The sequence below is a fragment of the Thrips palmi genome, unplaced genomic scaffold (assembly GCF_012932325.1).
Source record: "Thrips palmi isolate BJ-2018 unplaced genomic scaffold, TpBJ-2018v1 HiC_scaffold_15, whole genome shotgun sequence".
Classification (NCBI taxonomy): domain Eukaryota; kingdom Metazoa; phylum Arthropoda; class Insecta; order Thysanoptera; family Thripidae; genus Thrips; species Thrips palmi.
The window spans coordinates 9,514,988-9,530,682 of NW_023144624.1; the positions used below are offsets into that span (position 1 = coordinate 9,514,988).

Sequence of the window (15,695 nt, forward strand, 5' to 3'; positions counted from 1 at the left end):
AGAGTTTTGCGCCCTGGACGCCTCTGAACGATGGCGCCGGGAAAGTAGGCCACTCATTCGACACGACACAGCGCGGTGAAGAGAAATTTTTGGGCGTCCTGGCTGAAAGAAAAGCCAACTCACGTTTTTCCTCCTGTAAAGAGGCAAAAGAGCTCCCCCTCATCCGACGTGTCGAATGGGTGGCCTACCTTCACGGCGTCATTGTTCAGGGCGCAGAATACTTCTCCTTACAGGCTTACAGGCACGACTCTTAAAGCCTCGCCTTGAGCTAGTTTTCCCGTGACGGTTTTCTGGTGTGGTGAAGAGGCTGCGCACGATTGGTTGCCTACCTTTCCGGCGCACGCTCCAATGATTCCAGTTTTTTTGCAAATGGTCCAGAGACTCTGCTATGGATTTCCGTGCGCAGTCCCGGGTGCCTGGAGACGTGGTCTCCCATTCTGAGACTCTTCAAACTCACTGCACTGCATGACAATAGGGTTCAAATTAAATAGAAAGGCTCCGGAGGTTTGTCACCATAAAAAATTTATTGAAACATTCAGGTAGATGAGATGAAAACAACCGATGCAACACCAGGCAAACCACTTATTGACCAAAGTAGGAACGCAAACAAAAACAGAAATAATCAAACAGTATTTTGTTTCAGAGTAAAAAAGTGGAGGAATTTCAGAAATTCTCACGTTCTTGGTCCGTGTACATTAATGTCAATGGGTCTGACAGATTCCTCCAGCGGGTGTCAAATAGCAATCCTCAAACAATGCAAAGAAAAACAAGGCAGTAAAATCTCGGTCCAAGTTTCACTACTTTTAATAGAACTGAATGGAGCGCATAATGGGCCAGTGGCGCGAGGCAATCAAGAAGGCAAGGCAAGACAAGAACTCCTTTCCACAGGTTTTTCGACCCGCGGCCACATTCATCCTGCTTGGGTGTCTCCCATTCCCCCCCCCCCCCACCATGGCAACCACGCAATGAAGATGGCAAAACCAAAGGCGCGAAAACGCCGCGACGTGACACGTCAAACAGTAGGGAAACTTCGCACGAAGCGTTTCCGCACGTCACAATCATCGTTTCTGACGACCTTGATTTTGACATTCTCCAGGAGAGCGGAGGGAAAGCGCGCCCTGGAATACGCGCACTGCGGTAACGCCCCACTCCTCCCTATGTACAGATCTACTTCCGGAAACAGTGTGCGGCTGCGACAGGGAACGCGCGGAAACCAGGAACAGTCCACACCGCCTCTCGGCCGTGCTTCCGGGGCCCCCTGTGCAGGCAGACTGCACACCGTCCACTGCGTCGGCCTCAGCGTTAGCCTCAGCGTCAGCCCGGACGCGCCAACACGTCGGCAACCACTACTACACCTAATCATCACTGGCGGCTAAATGAGGGGAGTCCGTCAAAGCGTTCCCTCGCGAATAACGGGTAAAACAAAAACAAAACAACACTTACAACGAGTATTTACACTTGTTTGTACACGAGATACAGACCGTCGACCGTGCCCCGAGAGGGGCCTTCCTGTCGCGTCCAGCTAGTTTGGTGAGTATTTTTTCACTCATCAAGCACGGCGCCGTAGCGCCGAATGCTTGAAGATTCAACGAAGAAAATAGAAGAAGAAATAAATCGAAAGAAAGAATTTGGCTTTGGGGTCACTCGGGGAGGTAGTGAGCGACCGCCAGTTCACTCACACATACACACATGCGCGCGTACACATCAAAGGATATTGCTAGAGTTTTTCTGGCCTTGGGATCATGGTCATCATAGGTCAAAATATCGCACTCCATCATCGAAGTGTGCGATGCCGCTCCGATTGATTCCCTTAAAGGTCTTGATGGAGAGCGACATTTTGACCAACGACGACCACTAGCCCAAGAGCGAGAAGAACCGAAGCAAATCCTTTGACTACACATGCAGCGCGCACACGCACACACACACGCACACTGAACTATTCTAGCCTACTATGTACATTATACAACTTGCCATGGTGCCACCAGCGCCTTCGCTTGTCCTGAGTAGTGCGGCCCCGAGAAGATAGGCAACCCACACGCCAGGGGCCTTACACTTAGGTGCGTAGGGCCTTAGAGAATGATGAAAACAAGGACAAACATAAATAGTAGTTATCTAAAGCTAACTTACTATGTATCGTCCACTCAACGTCCCTTGCCCCTTACCGTTAGTTAGATTTACAGCTACGAAAACGAGTTTTAGTGTTTTACCTGAGACCAAAGGGGACTGACCCAGAGGGCGCGTGTCTACCCTTGAAAAATAGGGAAATAAATCAAGAAGGAAAATTAAGATGTCATGCGACCTTAGTCTAGGCTTATGCTAATGAGATAGAGTGTTCCCGTTAAACCCCCTCCCAAACCCCTCCCACTTCCCCTGTAAAAGCACCATCAGATCCACCCGCACCCCCAAATTCTTCTCCCTTCGTTAACTTTATATAAACTGTACAGTATTGTTAGCTCAATGGAAGACTTAAAACAAAGAGGTAAAACTACTGTATGGATACTGTATGGTACAACTTACATAATAATGGTACCGACTTATGCCCACATTTGCCCATTTTCATAGGCAGAGAAAATTGGAAAATTAGGAAGAACAAACTTAGGCTTAGAATTACGTTAACTTATGGTCCTTCTCAACACTAGATTCCCATCCCCACCCCCGTTTAATCTAATTCTAAGGAAGCCCTGGACAGGCTGGCCAACACACGGAATTGTTCCTACCCCCAGAAAGTGGCCTTTCAACTTGCGATGGTAAAGGGGGAAGTCCCCACACACACGACACGCACTCACACATTCACACACTACTAACATCCGTGCCATCGCCGACTTGGGGGCTCTGGCAGGCGGACTCTACTAAGAAATTGGTGTCTCGATGCCGATGCCGCAATGCGGAACTCCTAAATTATAGAATTATCCTAGAGAGACTTGATTGAGCTTAGAATTGCGTCACATGGGCGCCAACTCAAACCCAAATCAAAGGCCTTGCTCGTAAAGTTCGTCATTAATTACTAAAGCTCTACTTACAAAAATAACTGCACTCACTCACTCACTCTCCCGCGACCCATTCAACTCGCACGCTACGCACTGTCACTCGCACTCACACTCGCCCACTCGATCTCAGACGCTCTCCACTCTCACACCCCTCGCGCAAAACTCGCGCACTCCCAAACGCACTCCCACTTACTCCCACCCTTTCCCACTCACTCACTCCTTTTCACTCCTATTCACTCTCACCCACTCCCACCCTTTCCCTTTCACTCCCACTCACTCACACTCTGACTAGGCGCCGCCCCACCGCACCGCAGCAGGGCCGCCGGTGCGGCAGGCGTCGCCGCTACTGATGTCCACTTCATTGGGTAGATGAGAGACATGACCCGACAGACAGTCACATTAGAAATATATGTACATCCTAACTAGGAAAAGTCACTTGGAGACATTTGGGCCGCGAAGTCGTCGGGATCGACGTCCTTCAAAATGGAGGAAATCAGGAGAGAACAGACAAAAACTGAAATGACCTCTGCTTTCGCCTACCGCCTACTTTATAAACACCCTCAGACCGTCAAAAGAATTACTCTCACTCTCTCGCACACAGTCACTCCTAGTCTAAAATTGAGAAAGCATGGTCCTTCCCCGCGCGCTGCGTCAGCAATCTGCACGGAGACAAAGCAGTAGACCACGAATGGGACTCGTAATTAATACGATGGATCACGACTGGCGTGGAACCGCGCGGAACCGCGGTGGTGAGAACGCGAACTAAAGGTCAAACACGGTGAAACGAAACTGGAACTACGTATTTACAAGTCTACAGAAAAGTGGCTTGCTGCGCACCAACGTCACTGCATGGTCGGAGAATCTCATGTTTATCCAGAAACAGGAATTGTAGATTTTGAATGTGTTTTTAGGTTTAGGAAGAACAAAATTCCATGACGCCAGAAATTTACTGGTTGATTTAGACACTTCTAGCAGAACCTGAAGCTAATATCGAGAAGAGAACCGTGGCGACCCTTGCAGTGGAGACACGCAGCAACCAAGACCTCATACCCGCTCGGACACTATCAACAACTCCCAAGGACCCTCCACGGGGCCTTGCCACGAAACTCAACGCACAGAGGCAACTTACATTTAGAGGCGGGTACACACGTATTGTCATGTCAACGCAACCGCGGAGGTAGAGGAGTTGAGGAACACATGTCTACAATATTTACAGCTTAGAATTAAATTTAGTGAACAGTCTAGTCTATGTACGATGGGTTGGAGCGTATGGTTCGGCCCGTCGAGCAGGCACTCACCTCAAAATGGGGAAAGAAACTCGAAAACGGAACGAAACCTCTACACTAGTATTAAAGTAACTTACGGTTAGCGTGAGAGAGAAATCTTTGCTTCTGCTCTCGCGGTCCTTCTAGTTTCAGCGGCACTGTGTCCATTTTTCAAAGAGAACGAGAAACGAAAGACCAAAAAGGAAACGAAAATCCGTCACTTCTATCGCATCTTCATGCACTACAACTTAACCTACACTTAAGACTATTTCAGCGGTTGGCCCTACACTACAAATCCGTTCACCTCACCCCCACGCCTCCCCGTACTCTACTTAAGCTAATATGGCACTGATACACGATGTGGTATAGTGAGTTTGGGTCGAAGAGGATCCGTCCCGAAACGACCACAATTAAGACTCCTTCGACTCCATTCGCAATGGCCCCTACACACCAGACACATTTACAAAAACACGCGCACACATACTCACACATTCCCCTCTCCCTCTGCTCACTCCCCACCCCCCACACGCTCTCTCTCTCTCTCTCTCTCTCTCTCTCTCTCTCTCTCTCTCTCTCTCTCTCTCTCTCTCTCATACACACACACAAACGCGCAAAGGCACGTGTATGATAATCCTAACTATATCAACCGACTGCCTGACGACGATAGGGTCCGTCGACGACGAGACTCCCTGAGAGAACGAGAACGAAAAGGCGGCCGGCGGACCTGGAGTCGACGCCGGCCAAATCAAGAAAAACCTTACATTCCTATTTATTTACAGATGATTACTTCATATTTGAGTGGCTTTGCTGCGTCGTGGACCACCTCGCCACGCACCAGCGGCGCGTGGCCGAGGACTAGTCTAAGGGTTGGCGGCTAGGCCGTCCAAATTGAACCTAACTATGTACACTAATTGTGTGACATTCGTACATAACAGCGTACCTACAATGGGATTCCCTATGAAGATACGTTGTTCTGTCAGATGATCACTCAATGTCGGCACTTTCTTTGGGGTCCACGCGCACTTTGGCGTCAGCCGAGAAGGCGTCCACCTCAGTGCGAAAATAAAAGAAAACGAACCTTATAGTACCTTACCTAGATAAATACAGTTTAGATGAGTATGTGCACCGCGCAAGGTGGTGAGACACCGTTGCAGAGAACGACCAACACAACGATAAAGGGAAACCAAAAAGAACCTTACTCGAGCTTACAGAGCCCTTGCTAATGCTAAGTAACGCACATGTACTGTGAGGCACTGCGCAGACAATGCACTCTCAGATAATGCACATGGTACGTTCCGGTCACGATTCGCAGACGAATGCGTCGGGCACGGGAGCAGGCGTGGCATGGCGCAGGGCTGCGGGCTGCTTTCGCGAAGCTTCACAACCAGCAGCCCTGGCGCCGCGCCGGCTAGGCTTGCCACACTCCGGCCGCGCACCGATAGAACGCTCAACTAAAAGTACGGCAAATAAAAGTGTCCTTACTGCTAGCTAATTGGCTTGCACCAATACGACTACGCGATTACACGATTTCAACTTTCCAGGGTGTTTCCACAAGGGTTCGTCTGGGACGAAACCCGATAACGCGAAACAAAAAGAAAACTTCAACGAAACACACTTACTTACACTACCGAGGGGGCGGTGCCGCAGTGCGCGTTCGGCGCTAAACTCACCAAACGGAAATGAGCTTTTTTCGTGCGAATTCCCTCATCGATTCAGAAAAACAAACTTTTGGGGAAACGCGCACGAAGTAAGTCCATTAGCATCTGGCGCGAACGCACTCGCGCAGTCCGCGTGGTTGCCATGCATGGTGTATCCCACTCTCCACTCCCGCCCAGCACTCGCAGCACTCCCAGCCAGCTTAGAAACCCCTTCTTGCCTCCTACTCGGCCTTGCCTCGTCTTGCTTGTTTTGCCGCGCTTTGCCTCACGCACACGCGCCAGAGAAAAGAAAGAAAAAAACCAAATCGATTTTGAGGCGCTTCCTCGCATGCTCCATGACATCATTTCCCCCGGTCCGTTTCTACCTGAATGAAGAAGAATGAGTCTCGATAGAAGAGTCACGACTGCAAGTACGAAAAATCAGGGCTTTGCGCCGCTTTGCGTTCCCCCGGCAGCAAAACACAAAGCCCCCCTACCCTTTGCTTATGATACAGTGCCGCAGGGGGCTAACTTCGCCGCCGCGGACGCCACAAATGCCTTGATTTCTATTCTGTGAAGATGAAATGTATGAAACTACAAGGGGAAAGAAAAAAGGCCTGAACTCCGAATTTCACTTCCGGTCAGAAAAAGAAAACAGAATGAGGGCGACAGCGAGGCGAGTGCTGGGGGCTGGCCCTGCCCGGCCGCCCCCGCCGCCCCCGCGCCGTCTGGCTGCGACTCGCTGCCGCCGAGTCTACTCTACGGCCCGCGAGGCCCACTTCCGGCCCACTTCCTGCTCATTTCCGGCTCAATCGGAACCACTTCCGGCGCACTCCCTTGCACTTCCGGCTCAATCCGAACCACTTCCGGCTCACTTCCTGTCAACTTCCGGTTCCTTTTGACTCACTTCCGGCCAGCAGGACGAGGCGCAGGCGCCCCCCGCCCTCCCCCGGGGCACGCCACAGGCATCCCCTGATTCCTTGGTTTCGTTTACGTTCCCCAGGGCGAGGGCAAGGCGCGGGGCTTCGCGAGCAAAGTTTGCATGAATTAGGCTACTGTTTTCAATACGTACAGACTAAAGGATACACGAAATCAGTGGGTGGACAGGGACAGGGTCCGTGCAATCATGGTGCGATGAGCTCTTATCTGCCGACTATTCTAGCAGAGCCTAACTGAAGAACAAGAAGAGGACGATGAACAATAAAAAGCACTGGAACCAGTAATAGAAATCGCCTTTTTTTCGAGACTTTGGCAGAAATAAATAATTAAATTCAGCTTTCTTAAATTTTTAGATTGAAAATTAAAACAAATTTTCAATAAATTTCCAATGTTTAGAGTCTGTGTCTGGTTTTTGTTATCCCTCTCATTCTTCGGTCTGGTTTCTGCTAAAATAGTGTCCAATCGATCGGATGACTACCAAATCACATTTCCTTCTGCACCATTAGAACACACCGCGTCACCCGTCCCAACACTCTAAAATCCTTTACAAGGAAAGTCTTGGCCATGCATTATTGTTTTGTACTTGGCGCTCGTTTTAGGTTACTTTGTAGCAGTCTCTTGTTGTCCAAACGCAACGCGTGTTAGCTTTGGCCTCTTATTGATCTTTTCTTTCAGTCTCTGGATGGCGCGCGCCAGCGCTGGGTGGCCGTCTGGCGTCAGGCCGTCGGCTCTTGGCTCGTGGCTGTCCAGTGATGGGCCTGATGGTTCAATCTGTGCGTGGAAACAAAATCCCCGTTAAAATCACAGCGACAGTTGGAAACGCAGCGGCATGCGAGCTGCCTTTCAAACGTAACCATGTTTTTAATGGTGCAGGCCCGCCACTGCCGCCACTCCGCAGTCCCCGGCCGGGGCAGGGGGAGGGGGAGGAAGCGAGCCGGCACCCATCCGGGGGTCCGTCCACAACGTCCACAGCCCATTGTGCGCACTCGCTTTCATGTGACGCAACTCCCAAATTTATGAGATTCCAAAACGATGCGACAGTACAATCCCAACCATTTTGCACAAGACCCGCGTCGAGGATCGACTGGGGAGGACTCGTGGACGGATTACCGGACGAAAGTGGAAAATCTCGTTACAACCAAGAGCCTGCAACCCGTCCGAACAACCACAGTGGCACGCAGTCACGCACACAAAGAAGTGACCCGCGTCTCATTTTGAAAATCACCGATAAATTTGGGAGAAGCTGCAAGGACGAAAGCGACGCCCACACTGTCCAGTCACTGAGCCAATGAGGAACTCGCTGTTTCGTGTCACTTGTTATAACGAGATTTTACTGCACAATCAACAAAAAATTTAGTATAATGTAACGGCTTATCACTAGACACTCATACAGAAATCACAAACAGATTTTGATATATTTCCAGAGTTTTGCTGAGCAATGAAAAAGAAGGCAGTCTTAAGGGATTCGCAATTTCACGATGAGATGACCTGCGATGTTCTGATGGAAGCGATGTGGATCCTGGCTCACGATACACTGACATAAAGCTAGACGTCTAAATGGGGAAACGGGGACAGGAATGGGGAATGTCTCGGGAAAAATTAATGATCGCAAGTAACGGAAAGTTTTGGTTCGATATAGGAAAATACATGCTCACACTCACAAAATAGGGAAATGCAAATATATAGATTATCTACGGTTCTAATGTGTTACGTCTAGGGTTATTATCCGTTACAAAGGCTGTGTGTTTGAAGGGGTTCCAATTCCACATCTTCACAACGAGGTAATGAGGTAAGTCTAGGTGTGTCGGGCCGAGCGCGGCTGCCCGGGCTGCCCTGCTCGACCGTCACAATGATTGTCTCAGTCTGACAGGGTGTGACAGTGTGGTCCTCAAAATGTACCAGAGTACCAGCACAGACGTCTCGGGAATCGTAAACCCTACCGAAAAGGTGCGGTTACAGACATCTATGCATCTACACGGTTCTTTAAAATGATCAAAATAATGAAATCGATGGAAGCTGGCGCTTCTTCCAACGCCCGCGCCCGCGCTGCTTATTGGCCACGCGAGTTACTTTTTGGCAGAGGCGAACGAACATTCCGATTGTTACTTAAAAATGCGATTTGGAAAAGGAAAGTGTTAAACGTTGCAACGAGTACTCGAACGGGGAATGTGCTGGAAAAAGGGGTGGGTGGGTGGGTGGGGTGGTGGGTTCTACAGCTAAGTTACGGTTACACTGTGCGACGCGGCCCGCCCCAGGCAGGACCAGGATCCAACTTAGACCAACACGACCGACAGGAAAAGACCCCCAACCCCCCGCAGTCCACGCCGTCCACGCAGTCCACGCCAGCTCGTTGTCCCACAAAAGCCTCCTCTGTCTTCTGTGGAACAACAAGCGGCCTGCAGGCCTACAGGTACGACTCTGAAAACTCCAAGTCGGACGTGGAGGCGCGCGAGGAACGGGTGTGCACCGAGAGCCCGCCCCCGAAGGCCGAGTCCGAGGTGCCGGCGTCCGTGATCAGGTCGGCCACGATGAGGCTGTCCTTGTAGCCCGCACCTGTGTGCAGCAGTCCCTCCGTCGTGCCGCCCCCGCCGCCGCCACCACCGCCGCCCCGCCCCGCCTCACGCTCCTGCAGCCTCTGCTTGAGCGCGCGGATCTTGTCCTCCTTCTGCAAACAGAGATACGATCCAGTCAGGTGGAGCGCCTGGGGAGTTCGCTGCGCCGTCGAGCGCGCGTGCGTTGCGGGCAGGCCTACCCTCCCGTCGTCGGGCGCCGAGGCGCTGGGTAGGCCGTGCCGTCGAGCGCGCGTGCGTTGCGGGCAGGCCTACCCTCCCGTCGTCGGGCGCCGAGGCGCTGGGTAGGCCGTGCCGTCGAGCGCGCGTGCGTTGCGGGCAGGCCTACCCTCCCGTCGTCGGGCGCCGAGGCGCTGGGTAGGCCGTGCCGTCGAGCGCGCGTGCGTTGCGGGCAGGCCTACCCTCCCGTCGTCGGGCGCCGAGGCGCTGGGTAGGCCGTGCCGTCGAGCGCGCGTGCGTTGCGGGCAGGCCTACCCTCCCGTCGTCGGGCGCCGAGGCGCTGGGTAGGCCGTGCCGTCGAGCGCGCGTGCGTTGCGGGCAGGCCTACCCTCCCGTCGTCGGGCGCCGAGGCGCTGGGTAGGCCGTGCCGTCGAGCGCGCGTGCGTTGCGGGCAGGCCTACCCTCCCGTCGTCGGGCGCCGAGGCGCTGGGTAGGCCGTGCCGTCGAGCGCGCGTGCGTTGCGGGCAGGCCTACCCTCCCGTCGTCGGGCGCCGAGGCGCTGGGTAGGCCGTGCCGTCGAGCGCGCGTGCGTTGCGGGCAGGCCTACCCTCCCGTCGTCGGGCGCCAAGGCGCGCCGCGCCTTCCCCGAACAACAACTCACCTCAGCGATCAGTCTCTGCAGTTCCGAGTTCTCCTGCACGATCTTGCGGTACTTCTCCTCGTCCTCCTTGGACCCAATGTCCGGGTTGTACTTGGACTCGGCGTGGTCGCTGGGGTGGCGGATGACCTCGATGACCTGGAAGCAGGCGGTGCGTCAGCGAGGCCCCACTGCAGTGCACTGCACGGGCCGGGGCCGTGCCCAAAGGCCGTGCCCCGTCACTCACCTTGGGCACGAAGATGAGCGCCATGGACAGGAAGCAGCAGAAGATGACGGCGAGCGCGACGAAGGCGAACACGGCGTCCTGCTGCGACGCGATGACCAGCGTGACGGGGGCCGTGATGAGGCACAGCACCACCACGTTGTAGATGGACATGCCCACGTAGCGCGAGTCGTTGATCTGCTTGACCTTGATGGAGCGCGTCTCGTAGGCGAGGAAGAGGCCGAACACGAGCACGACGCCCTTGTAGCCGTAGATGACGCCCAGCCACACCGTGTGCTTCTCACTCTCGCAGTGCTCCAGCTGCGGCCGGATCTTGACGTCGTCGTCGGTGTTGTTGGGCTCCTCCAGCGGGAACTCCTCGATGCTGCGCTGCAGCGGGTCGTATAGCTGCCACGTCATGAGCAGCACCAGGTCGATGAGCAGCAGCCCCGTCACCATGGTGTACAGCTTCCAGGGCTCCACCTTCTTGGTGTCGGGCTTGTTGTGCGTGGTGAGTCGGTGCACGCGCCACACCTTGCTGAACATGGCACCGTACGCCAGCGTGAAGCCGATGGACAGCAGCCAGACGCGCGCCTGGCACACGAGCGGGTACACACCCGGGGACACGAACTGGCCGTCTAGCCCCAGCAGGAACACGCTCCACAAGCACGTGATGACCCCCACCAGCATGATGGTGTTGCACACCGGGTGGGACGACTGAATCACCCTAAGTTCGGAAAACGACGACGGGTCAGCACGTTAACACACACAAAAGGCAAACGTCGGAGACTAAAAGTGTGGTTGCGAACCTTCGGTGGCGGTACCAGATGTTGAAGATGATGAGGCCGATGGCGGCGACGATGCCCAGACTCGAGATGCTCCACATTGCAACATGGCCCCGGCCCCAGGGAACCCGTTGGAAAGCACCGGACGGCCCCGGACACGTGCGGTCACGACGGGGCACCTTGCCGCCTGCGACAGAAGGAACAAGGCCCCAAAGCACTGTGACCCAAGCATATTTTGAACGGAAGGGGTACGACTGAATAAAATTTAAACGGAGGGTACACGAGAAAAACGGAAACTTTCCGGAGACTTGTGCTTTGGGAACCCGGGGGGTAAATGTTCGGAGATGAAGGCCACGGCGACGATCCCCGTAGTTGCCAAGTACGGACGGCCAGGGAAGTTAGACCAGGACTTTGTTCGGTCTTGATTCCGACCTCACAGAGGGTATTTGAACCCGGAGCTGCGCCGTGAGTCGAGCCCCGCCTTACCGATCCAGCGCTCCTTGTTGGCCCAGGTGAGGTTGTCGGCCTGCGTGTCGTAGTAGCCGAGGTTGACGTAGGAGCCGTTGATGACCTGCTCGATCTGCGTGAGGGCGATACGGTCGCCCTGCGAGCTGAAGGCCACCCCGCCCGACACGCCCAGGAAGCGCGTCGAGTTCATGGCGCTGTAGATCTCGTCGGCGATCTCCTTGTTCGTGTACGTGAAGTTCTTGAGGGTCTTGCCGTGCTTGAGCAGCTTGCTCATGGTCTTGTTGAAGGCTGAGAGGGACGGGCATGCCCGCGTTAAGGATGGACGCAAACGTGGAAACCATTTTCGAATCGATTTCGTGACTCACCCAACGCCACCGACCACACGGCGTCGTAGGCCAGAGGTGCCTCCTGGTACCCCTCCGGGTACCGCTTGTTCGCGATGTCGTACTTCTTGCTCAGCACCTCGTTGAGCCTCAGACGGAAGTCCTCGGATGTCTGCAAAAAGAAGCTCGTCAAGAAGGCATGGCCACGGCAGCGCTAGACCGGCTCAACGGAGACGCACTCACCATTTTCGAAATGGTGGTCTCCTCTTTGTTCTGGTTCCACATGAGGGCCTCGGTGGTGAGGTGGCCCTCGGCCGCCATTCGCATCTGCTCCGCGGTGCAGTCGATGGACTCTCTCTCCAGATTTTGCTCGAACCAGTTGTCCTCGTACCAACCTGCGGTGGGGAATGGAATGGAATAGAATCGAGGGCGAGGCACTTGAACCAAGCCGCGGCGCGCGGCGCGCTTGGCGGCGCGAGCGACTCACCGATGAAGAACCAGACGTACTGCTTGCCGTACAGGCCCTGCTTGAAGACCTCGCACAGCACGCGGCGCGCCGCCACCACGTAGAACAGCCCCACGATGATGCGGGCGTCTTGGCGGCGCAGGTTGCGCACCGCGTCCGTCGGCTCGCTGAGGAAGCTCTGGCGCGTCACGATCTCGATGCCCGCCACCTTGCAGCGCGCCTCCAGGTCCTCCACCGTCGAGATGAACACCTCCTCGGCCTGCTGGAGGATGGCGACGCGCGACCAGCCGAACTTCTCCATCAGCTTGATGCGCGTGGGGTTGTGCACCGTGGCCGAGGGGTGCGTCCGAAACAGGGTCGGGAATCGGTTACGGTCCGACAGCGCGGGCGAGCTGGCGCCGTAGCAGAGCACCACCAGGTTCCACATCTTGGCCGCCTCCGCCACCGTGGTGCACACGGTGGAGCAGCCCGCCAGCAGCAGCAGCTTCTGGGGCTGGTTGTACACCAGGTTGTACATGACGGAGGCGCCCAAGCCTGGCTCACACTGGAATGAATCACTCGTTTAAGGCATAATGTCGAAACAGCAGGCTCAGTTCGTTCCATTCCAATCGCTCCGCTCACCTCGCTGTCATTCCAGTGCAGCTTGAGTTTGAAGCCTGGCAGGAGGTCGCGCCGGTTGTTCACATCTTCGAGGGCGAGGTTGGCAGCGGGTTCACAAGCCTGCCAGTAAAGACAGGCCTTAGTACTTCCTTGATCCTAGAACTCCTGCGCCCTCCTCAACAAAATAAGCAAAACGCACAAATGGCTTACCTGACCCCCCTGCCAACCCCCTTCTCCCCGTATGGGGAAGATCCCTCCGATGTGAAGAACGTTGTCGTCGTCATCGTCGTCGGCTGACGCCGCCGCCTGGAGCACATGCTGGCACCCGAGCAGGAGCACCAGCAGCAGCGCCAACGGCAGCGGCGCCAACTGCCAACACATATTTTAAAATGAATGAATGAATTAATAGCATATTTCCATTTCACGGCGCTTCTCCCACGACCACGTGAGGGGCGACTCGGGCCACTGGCCCCGGCGGCCCTGGGGGTGCGCGCGAACCGCGAACCACGCACGAAGGACTTGGGAACGGCGGCCATCTTGTCCATTGCTCCCTCACTCCCTTCCCTCACGGCCTTACCCTTACCTCGCGACGCCCTCGGCGGCCGCGGACTGTTGCTGCACCGCCACTGCCCGCCTCGGACCCGGGCGTGACGCCACCGTCACGGAGAGGCATAAGGCCGTCACACCCCGTCGCCACGAAGGCACGCGAGCGCGCCGTCACGAGCACGCCGCCATGGCGCGTCACAAAGACGTGACCCCTCGTCACGCCACATCCCCGCCACGCTCGTCACGTCACTGCGTGGGCCGCCGCGTCACTGCGAACCCCGAACCCCATCTGCGGGCTCGCCGCGGCTGGGAACAGGAACTGGGCAGCCAAACCCTCGGGGCGGGCAAACCCACTAAAACCCCGGAGCCTGCAGCAAAGCGGACTGAGCTGCCAGTTCCGGTGACAGCCGCCAGGTAGCGCTAGCGCTGGGCCCCGGAGCTGGATGGGAGAGAGCAAGGGTGTGGTCCAGAAGCAGCGCTCAGCTCAGCGCCACCAACCCCTCGCCGCCCCGCGCCACCCCCGACGGGCCGCCAAACGGGGCGGCTCGTCACGGCCTGGCGGGGCTGGCGCACTGCGGGGTCACGCCGCCAGAGGGCAGCAGCGGGAGGCGGGCTGGATATTGATCCCCTCCCTGCGCCACAAACACCTACTGTCGTCGTACGTCCCAAATTACTGGCCATGGTACTCACCCGGTGTCTTTCGAACATCGCCATCACTGGGGCCTCGTCCTCGTCCCGGCAGGGGAGCGCGGGCTCTGGCCTGGCCTCGGCCCCCGGCACGGCGGGCACGGCCCTCGCGCCATCACGTCTTGCTTGGCCTCCAGGCCGCGCCCTCTGCGCCCGACCCGCCACTCGCGCCGCGCGGGGCTCGACTCCAGGACTCACTCCAGCACTCGGCCGGCTTGGCCCCGCCGCCCCCTGCGCCCAGCGCCGCGCCCGCCCGCCCCCTACGCCCAGCGCCCTGCGTGACCCGGCCCGGCCGAGTCCAGGTCGTCTAATTCACCCCCTCCTCCTCCCCCGGTCTAAGCCGCTCATGCTGACACCGCTCAAATTGGAAATCTTAATCACCGCCCGCCCACCCCGGTGCTCCCAACGGCCCTCCCAGAGATCACGAAGCGGAAGACGGCTGGGTTTGGGCTTCCGTATCCACCCACAGTCCGACCCGACGGCCACCGACAGCCTCCGCCTGACTGACAAAACTTGGCGAAAGGCCACTGCAGGACTGCGGTCATCTCGTGACAAACCCTCTGAGACCATGAAGGAACAATGAATGCTCCGTGCCTCGGCAACTCCTTCCGTCGTCTTTAAGTCCGTCCAATATGGAACCGGGGCATCTCTCCACTCGCGTTCTGGGACATTCCCTAAAAACCCGTCGGTTACGCCCACGTCTCCGTCCCAGCCAAACGTCCCGGCGCCCACACTACAGCCTCCGACGGCCAGGCCATTTTGGCAACAGGTACAAAGTCCCGGTGCATTTCTGAAGCGGGCCGCCATGACGCGCCATGACTCAGGTCAGGACCGCAGTCCGGTCCGTCGCGGCCAGTCAATTTAACTTCTCCTCGACGCCGACCCGGCCGTCGCCGAGGAGCGGCAGACGCCGGCCGGGGTGCCGCGGGCGCCAAGCTTCAGTTTGAAGCCACTTCTGGGCCCGCAAGGCGCGAGACACCAGAGAAATCGCAAACTTACCTGGCACATAACCAGCGCCTCCTGTCAGGGGGAGCTCGGCGCCGTCTTCTCCGCCATCGATTTTCCAGGCATCAGGCTGGTGCACTTTGAGAGCGGGCGAGGGGAAGGGGGGGATGCAAGCTCCCCTCCGCCAGGACCATGGTGTGGGGGATGCGCCTTTGGATGGAGGACCGGGAGGCAGCGGCGCAGCGCGCAGCGGCCGTGCAAGACTGGCAGTTCATCGGGCCATTTCGATTTTGGAACGCGCTCCGGGCTGGCGGGGAACGGCCCATAGTGATTACGAAGCGGAAGTCGGGTGGCCTCTCGCATCACAATCACAATCCGAGTGCCCAAAAGTCAAAACCTTGGCGAAATGCGTCGCACTAACAGGCTACAGGCTCAAATGCACTTCCCTGAATTTTTCA

At 56.2% G+C, this 15,695-nt stretch overlaps 1 protein-coding gene across 3 annotated transcripts; it reads right to left on the reverse strand.

Moving 5' to 3' along the window:
* Window positions 1–497: 497 nt before the first annotated feature.
* On the reverse strand, window positions 498–15,394 carry LOC117641773 (gamma-aminobutyric acid type B receptor subunit 1). 3 transcript variants are annotated; one of them, XM_034379391.1, is made up of 12 exons: window positions 14,296–14,417; window positions 13,270–13,428; window positions 13,081–13,179; window positions 12,481–13,003; window positions 12,237–12,388; window positions 12,036–12,165; window positions 11,689–11,958; window positions 11,227–11,389; window positions 10,442–11,144; window positions 10,219–10,353; window positions 9,382–9,493; window positions 498–7,599 (listed from the first exon to the last, which is right to left on the reverse strand). In XM_034379391.1, exons 1-12 carry the CDS (start codon window positions 14,317–14,319, stop codon window positions 7,595–7,597), a joined length of 2,475 nt encoding a protein of 824 aa, XP_034235282.1. In that variant the 5' UTR covers window positions 14,320–14,417; the 3' UTR covers window positions 498–7,594. The 3 variants fall into 3 exon arrangements, with proteins under 3 accessions (XP_034235282.1, XP_034235280.1, XP_034235281.1); XM_034379389.1 differs by having other exon boundaries at window positions 498–9,493; XM_034379390.1 differs by lacking the exons at window positions 498–7,599; window positions 14,296–14,417 and adding an exon at window positions 15,292–15,394 and having other exon boundaries at window positions 9,233–9,493.
* Window positions 15,395–15,695: the final 301 nt, after the last annotated feature.

Excerpts from the sequence above, each read along its gene's own strand:
- LOC117641773 (XM_034379389.1), bottom strand. The coding sequence starts at position 14,319 with ATGGCGATGTTCGAAAGACACCGG. Across the intron at positions 13,429-14,295 it reads CGATGTTCGAAAGACACCGG|TTGGCGCCGCTGCCGTTGGC; the intron begins GTGAGTACCATG and ends ATGTGTTGGCAG. Across the intron at positions 13,004-13,080 it reads TGCACTGGAATGACAGCGAG|TGTGAGCCAGGCTTGGGCGC; the intron begins GTGAGCGGAGCG and ends GATTCATTCCAG.